The sequence below is a fragment of the Haliotis rufescens genome, unplaced genomic scaffold, assembly GCF_023055435.1.
Source record: "Haliotis rufescens isolate VD_foot unplaced genomic scaffold, xgHalRufe1.0.p SCAF_20, whole genome shotgun sequence".
NCBI lineage: Eukaryota > Metazoa > Mollusca > Gastropoda > Lepetellida > Haliotidae > Haliotis > Haliotis rufescens.
This window is the reverse complement of record NW_025963891.1, coordinates 10061936-10070285: the sequence shown is the minus strand read 5'-3', so window position 1 is coordinate 10070285 and position 8350 is coordinate 10061936. Positions and strand designations below refer to the sequence as shown.

Below are 8350 nucleotides of genomic sequence, written 5' to 3'. Positions count from 1 at the left end.
GTATCTCACGTAGAAAAGATATCCTGGTAAAAGAATAATACAAAAATGTGAAGATCAATATTCTTATCGATTATATTACTATGTCAACTATCATATCAATATCATATATGGGATTACTTTTAAAAATGTGAAGTTTTAAATTTATGATGCTTAATTGTTTGTTTTCGGTTACTTACGTACACAACATATCAGTGTAGATCACTTTCAAACCACTCTATCTCCGCTGACAAAACAAATAAATGTCCATGCAAATCGATATCGTCCAAGTCGCTTTTCAGAGTGTTTAAGATTGACTGGAGGAGGTGAACAACCTGTCAGCTTCGATGACAACGGTGAAGAGAACAACGCCGAGGATGATGTTCATGAAGAGAAATACCCTCAGGAACACTGCATCAAGCTTGGCAGACACTTCCTGCCATGATGGATCTTCATCATGGCCTTCACCTACATCAGGATCCAGTTTCTTATTTGTAGGACATTTTACACGTATAACCAATTTCTGCAGCATTAACGGGACCTCTCCTTGCCGCTTGTAGATATTTAGAATGATAACTGACATTACCACAGTGAGGGAACTTAGAGTAAGGAGGATGGTCAGGTAGATGGTGAGGTAGGACGCCTGTCGAGATGTCCTGGGCATGATGTCAGTCATCTGAGTGAGGAACACACTGAAGGAAAGAAGAACTGTCATTGAGAAAGCCACTTTGTCTCCATATTCTACTGGCAGAGCAAACACCAGGGAACTCAGAGTGGATAGGAGCATGATAGGGATCATCAGGTTGAAGACATAGTATGATGGTCGTCGATTTAGGGTCAGGTTTACCATAAGTCGAGGGTACTTTTCATTACCGACACATGTTGATAAGTTGTTTAATTGCCATAAACCATTTTCGTTATTTATAAATTCATCGAATCGATGCATATGTGATGTGAACTTTATATTGTCTGATGGAGTAATCAATGTTGATACAACAAGACTGCACTTCTGAGTATCAAAAGGAAAATGTTGACTATCAAGATCACATTGACTCTGGAGGTGATCCGCGTAGTACCAGATTACTAATCCAGTGTGTTCCACAGATACAGGCACAGGAATTTGGTTGAAAGGTTTCCTTTCTGTAACTGAATTGATGAGCAGTACATCAGGGGTCCAGATTTTATCACCAGACAGGTAAATCAGCCCGGTGTCATTGAAATCTGAGATGTTCCACTTCAAGGTTTCGTCAACCCACTGGAATTTGAACCACCCACTGGTGGTGATTGATTGTCGCTGTTCATCAATTTCAAGTATCTGTGAATGGACATAGGTAATTCCAATATTGAAAAAACGTTTTCCAGAAAACAGTTCTGGATTGCTGTTGTTAAGCAGATGTTGTAAAAGCCTCCCTTGTTCAGGGAACATGTTCCCGTGAATTTGAACGAACATAGTGGTGAAGAAAACAAATTTCATGAAAACGTTGAATACTGTCACAGGCATCCTCAATGTATAATTTCCTCTGCCACGTCTCCCTTTGTGGCCGTGTAATAACGGTGATCAGCCTACTGCAACGAGGCTAGAACGAGCGTTGGTTAACACATTATATATTCCCTTTAGCGTTTCTGCACATGACAGCAAACACGATGACAGCTAAACAAGATTTAGATCAACATGGACTGAATTACAACAGCTTCCGTATATTTGAATACCCCCATCGATGACTAACTGATTTCATGGTTACAAAGTTCGATCCATTTTGTTTTGTATGTCAGTTTGAATGAAACGTTCATGGTATCTGCCTACATGATTTTTGTGTGTCTATTGAGGCGGTTGAAGTATTATGGTGAAAAATGGTCTGGGTACATACAGCAGGCATACACGCACATTTAAACTTATCACCACTGATGCCTGAAATCGCACTTTAAACCTACTTAAAATAGTAGACTCTACCGATGCTACACCAAATAACCATCCTATAACCAAAGTGCGCACGTTTGTTTCGTGAGTGTGTAATGGTACAATGGGGAAAAACCTAGTGTTTTTAAACTAAATGTTTATACTTCAATGATTTGATACCTGTAAAGAAGAAGAGGTTTAATTGAGGAGAAAGATCAGGTGGGACGTCTGTCGGGATGTCATGGTCATGTTATAGGTCAGGACCACGGTAAAAGAGAAGAAATGTCATGTAGAGAGACACTTTGTCTTTGTATTCTAAAGGCAAAGCAGACATCAGGGACCTGGGACTGGATAGGAGCAAGTTAGGGAATTTTAGGTTGAAAACAGAGTATGATGATTGGCGTCTTAGGGTCAAATTTAGAAAAATGTCAAGGGTAGTGTGCATGAATGACACAGGTCTATCGTCAGTCAGTCAGTCTGTCACATATTTATCGAATTTATGAATAACTGGTGTGAATTTTACATTACACGATGGTGTAACCCATGTTGATAAAACAAGATTGCACTTCTGAGAATCAAATGGAAAATGTATGATATCAAGATCGCATTAGCTCTTGAAAAGATCTCCGTGGTACCAGCTTTCTCACCCAGTGATAAAAGTACAGAATGTTGATTGACATTTCTTATAAGGTTCATCACAACACCTTCTAAATAAAACTCAAAGGATAAGTTTTATTTCTGGTTGTTTCATCATCCACTTCCTGGGCCCACCTGACTCACAGGACTGTTAATGAAGTGAACGGTCAACGTGTTACTCCGATGAGGACAGCAAAGAGAACGATGCCGAAGATGATGTTCATGAAGAGGAAGACGCTCAGGCAAATTGCATCAAGAGTGGCAGACACATACTTCCAGGCTGGATCCTCTGAGGATTGTTCTCAACATGCACATGGCCATCATCTACATCAGTATCTGGTTTTCTATTTGATGAATAACATTTGAAATAAATAACCTATTGCTGCAACATTAACGGGACCTCTTCTTGTCGCTTGTAGATTTTTGGGATGATAACTGACATTACCACAGAGAGGGAACTTAGAATAAGGAGGATGGTCAGGTAGATGTAGTTGGTTGGTTGGTTTGTTGTTTAACGCCTCACTCAGCAATATTCCAGCAAAATGACGGCGGTCTGTAAATAATCGAGTCTGGACCAGACAATCCAGTGATTGATATCATGCGCATCGAGCCACGCATTTGGGATCGATGACATGTATCAATCAAGTCAGCGAGCCTGACCACGCCGATCCCGTTAGTCGCCTTTTACGACAAGCATAGTTGCCTTTTACGGCGAGTATGGTTTGCTGAACACCTATTAGAATGATAACTGACATTACCACAGTGAGGGAACTTAGAGTAAGGAGGATGGTCAGGTAGATGGTGAGGTAGGACGCCTGTCGAGATGTCCTGGACATGATGTCAGTCATCTGAGTGAGGAACACACTGAAGGAAAGAAGAACTGTCATTGAGAGAGCCGCTTTGTCTCCATATTCTACTGGCAGAGAAAACACCAGATGGCTGAGAATAGATAGGAGCATGATAGGGATTATCAGGTTGAAGAAATAGTATGCTGGTCGTTGATTTAGGGTCAGGTTTTCCATAAGTAGAGGGTACTTTTCATTACTGACACATGTTGATAAGTTACTTAATTGCTATAAACCATTTCGTTAGTTACATATTCATTGAATCGATGCATATGCGTTGTGAACTGTATATTGTCTGATGGCGTAATCAATGTTGATACATCAAGACGGCACTGGAGGATATCAAGATCGCATTGGCTCTGGAAGAGGTCCCAGTGATACCAGGTTACTAATCCAGATTGATTGTCGTTGTTCATCACGAAAGTGATGAGTCAGCTGAGGTGAATCACGAAGGATCATCCCATTGGATATTTCCATCATAATGGACATTGTTGAATGACATAGCAAACACAATTAGGTTTTACATAATTAACACTGAGTTACATTAAGCGTCAACATATCCCATACAGAGTTGGAAATTTCGAATTTACTAGAACGATAATGTCTCCCTTGTCTGAACAATGATTTGAATATAGTAATGGTGTTTGCACATTGTCTAGGACATATTACGAACAATATCGATTTCTGTGTAAAAGCTACAACCAATGTTCAAACAAATATATACATTGCACCATTAGCACACAGTCAGATCAGCAGTGTAAACCATCTGTCACAGCCCTTAATTGTAAAATGATAAGTTGAATTTACCGATGCAGATCAAATGCAATGGCAGTTAATTCCATCAAGGTTATAAGTAGCTATCACATGTTAGTAACGCACACCCGACATGATTTAGAATTGGTTAGTCTGTCACAGAATATCGTTACGTTCATAACATGTACTAAACAATCCTGCATTATATTGTTGCATGAATTACAGCTTTGATACCAAGGTTCTGAAAAAAACATTTAAGCCTGTCAATGATAGACATTACAATAACTAGCAATATATCACATTTTTATTTTTAAAACTAGTTTGGGAAATTTAATAGAAGAAATTATTACATAGATAAAAGGAGTATAGGACGCCATATACCAAAGTAAGGCCACCAAAAAAGGGACCATGGAGACTTATGGTATGTTGGTGATAGTTCGCCAAACATTATAATTTAACAATCTACTGAGTTTATAACAGCGGTAGATATAAATGATCTTCGAATGACATGGACCAGGACACATCCACCAACAGTCTCAGTTAATAATCATGCTGCTGCCAATTTAGTATAATAAACTCTGTACGTGAAAATTTATCAACTAATTCTATTTCTTAAAAAAACCCCAAATAATTAAATGAGAGCTTATATTATTTAAAAAAAATCCTTTATGGATGAAACTGTGAAATAGTAATCGCTTGTGATGGAAAATTCAACAAAGTCGAGCAGGACATACTTGACTGTGATTCTCTCTTCACAAGGGATACATAACTATGTAATATATATATGTGTGTTTTGAACAAGGGCACATGTTCCCTTGCTACTAACATATGAAGTATATGCATAAGCACAGTCACTTTCCTGAATAGAAAGGTATGTGAGAGTGTTGTTAAACATTCATGTAATACCTTTTGCTGTGACGTGTAAGCAACAAGTTTTGGCATTTAACAGTTGTAAAAAGTACAGAATGTATAAGACAGTTGTACGTACTGTAACTAAATTATACTGAATGAGGTGCTTGGAACGACACTTTTGTCTCGTTGCTCTTGCTTTGACAGAAGTATTGGAAGTTGCCAGCTGGAGGTGTATTATAACAAAATCAACAATATGCTGCTGAAAGAGACGACGTTTCTTATTGATTATTATTATTTTTGATGAATAAACCAACAGTAATACGGGGCGGTCGGGTAGCCTTGTGGTTAAGCGTTCGCTCGTCACGCCGAAGACCCGGGTTCGATTCCCGACATGGGTACAATGTGTGAAGCCCATTTCTGGTGTTCCCCGCAGTGATATTGCTGGAATATTGCTAAAAGCGACGTAAAACCATACTCGTGACGAGCGAACGCTTAAACCACTAGGCACCCGACCTCTCCTTGAAAAAGTGACACATATGAAGACCTGGATTATAGCACTAATGATATTTATTTCAATTTCTGACTATGTATATTTTATTATTAATTGTGTACAAATTGTGGTACAATGCTATATCGAGAGATCCATTCGTCAATTCGTTCTTTTTACTGGCTCAGAGAATTCCAAATATGTATGGGGACGATAATGGTTCAAGGAATGGAGGAATTGATAACAGGTACAGAACAGAACGTTTCAGTTCCACACAGCGACGGTGAGACCGCCTCATCTGTTTCTTATTTATATCTATGCATAAAGATTCAGAATGACAAAAAAATATCCAAGATTGTATTGCCAATACGCAACATGCCCATTATTTCGAGCAATACTTAAAATGTACCAGTGTCAATATTTCACAACTTTTTCAATACAATCAAGTATGCTGATTTTAGGAACATTTCGAAGAGCGTCATTTGACGCAAGCACAAAAGCTGTTTAATCAGGTTTACACCTTTCAAGGCCTCAGTAGGTCTTTCAGAATGTTTTATAGTTGACAGCTGTACGTTTGTCGCTTTTAATTACGACGTTCCTATTTGTTGTAACACTACTGAGTCATGTACTCACGATACCTGCATCAATCTCCTACTCAGACTGCTCTCAGTGAACATGCTCAGTAGTGGAAGAAATTTCCCGGTAGCGATGTCACACATGAATAATAATAATGATAAAAATAATTGAATTTTCTGTCCCTTTTGACACCAGTGTGATTGACAAGATTCGGGAAAAACGTGGCAAATATGCGGTCCTCGCTTTCGAAATGTCATGCTTGCATCCCAAGTACCAAGTTGTCCGACTCCGTATTGTTCCCGGTGCCTTAGGTTTGGTACCTCACAATCTGTTGACTGACATTGGGAGAGTAGTTGGGTTTGCTACCAGGAATACAGCTTTTCTAACAATCCTGGTAATGCAGAAGGCTGCAGTGTTGGGGAGTCTTTACATTCTCCGAAAAGATCTGGTTGGGTTTGACAAGGCAGACCTTCCTGGGACTTCAGACTGTATGATCAGCTCCCGAAGCCCTAATCATGGGCGATTTAAACGCGCATAATCCCCTATGGGGGAGAACTGAAAAATAATAAGGGAAAGGTCCTTGAAGATTTTATCTAAAAAAATCATTATTGCATCTTCGATCGATCTTAAGCATATACTATGCACCTGATCTTTCACTTTCAGATTTAAATATTTTAAAGGATATTGAATGGCCAGTCCATGTTGACCTTTGTGGAAGTGACAATTTCCCAACAAATTTACTGATGAACCACCTTCAATAAGATGGAGCTTTATAAAGGCCAAGTGATCTTTATTACACTATGTACTGAAAAACTACAAACTGACAATTTCAGGAATATTCCTGATCCTATACAACTTTTCAGACCAATGAAGTGCTACTGGAGACGGAAGCTTTCCTGGTGTCACTGGAAACCCTCATATTCGTTCACAAATGATTGTAAACAAGCGGCTATGCTTGTCGTAAGAGGCGACTAACGGGATCGGGTGGTCAGGCTCGCAGTCTTGGTTGATGCATGTCATCATATCCCAATTGCGTAGATCGATGCTCATGGTGTCTGGATTGTTTGGTTCAGGCTCGATTATTTACAGACTGTCGTCATATAGCTGGAATTTTGCTGAGCGCGGCGAAACAAACCAAACAACAAAAATTTAGAAAAATAGGAATAGAGCTGAGAAATATTTCCGCCGACATACTACCGTGCACAACCTGAATTATGTTTACATCACAAGCGCCAAGGCGAGACATCCTGGAGGAACGATGTATCTTAAATAAATACCCGCAGACCCGTGTCCAAGGCTTGGATCATGATTGAAACGATTAAGTGCAAAGGATCACAATCTGAAGTTCATTATCTCGAAGATGGCAATACACTATTAATTATTGAATCGGAAATTACCAACAAATCTTTGCAGCATTCAGTTTCAGAGATACCAAAAACAACAGGAAAATAAAGGGGTGAATTTTGACTCTGATAATGGTCAGGACTACAATGAAACGTTATTACTCCAGGAATTGCATACTGTCATAGGGCACAGTGACACTGCAGCAGGAGTCGACAACTTTCATTATCAGCTCCTAAAACCCCTTCCTGACTTTACTTTACATATTTGATGGAATGGACAAATGGATATTTTCCTACTTCGTGGCATAATGCTATTATCATACGTATACCAACGACTGGTCGGATCATACTGATCCATCCAAATACAGTCCCATATCATTAACTAGCTGTATTTGTAAAACAATGGAGCGCAAGGTCAATAATTGATTAGTCTGCTACTTGGAGAACAAAAACCTCCAGAGTACCATCCAGTGTGGTTTCCAAAAAAAGACAGAAGTACCATTGATCATTTGGTGCTTTTAGAATCATCAATTTTTGTTAAAATGGCTGTGGTCAACAAACAACATACTGTATCAACCTCTTTCGATTGTGTTGTATTGGCCACAGTCGACCACAGTCAGGTTACTCACAAGTATCTGCTGAGATGGGGACGAACCTCCTAAGTGTATCCCTTGTGATGAAAGGTTCACTGTGAAGCGTACTTTGCTTGACTGTGGATTTACATTATCAAACAATAATTACATTTTCGTTGTGTTCATGGAAATTCCTGTATTCTGATTAGCTAAATTGGTCACGTGTTATTGCATTCATTTCCCTATGAATGTAAAAGATTAAGCCACGCCCACCGCAGCGCACTACTTTTATTACTGCGGAATGTCGGGGAATCAAAATATTACAGTCGAGGTGTATTCCCTTTCTGCTCACGTGTATCGTCATGCACAGGACATTTAGCGACTTTCATGCATATTCATTGTCCAAACCACCC

At 39.3% G+C, this 8350-nt stretch overlaps 1 protein-coding gene across 1 annotated transcript; it reads right to left on the bottom strand.

Annotated features, from left to right (window-relative positions):
• Positions 1–283: 283 nt before the first annotated feature.
• Positions 284–826, bottom strand: LOC124133277 (CHRNA7-FAM7A fusion protein-like). The gene has a single exon (XM_046497638.2). It carries the CDS (start codon positions 824–826, stop codon positions 284–286), a length of 543 nt encoding a protein of 180 aa, XP_046353594.1.
• Positions 827–8350: the final 7524 nt, after the last annotated feature.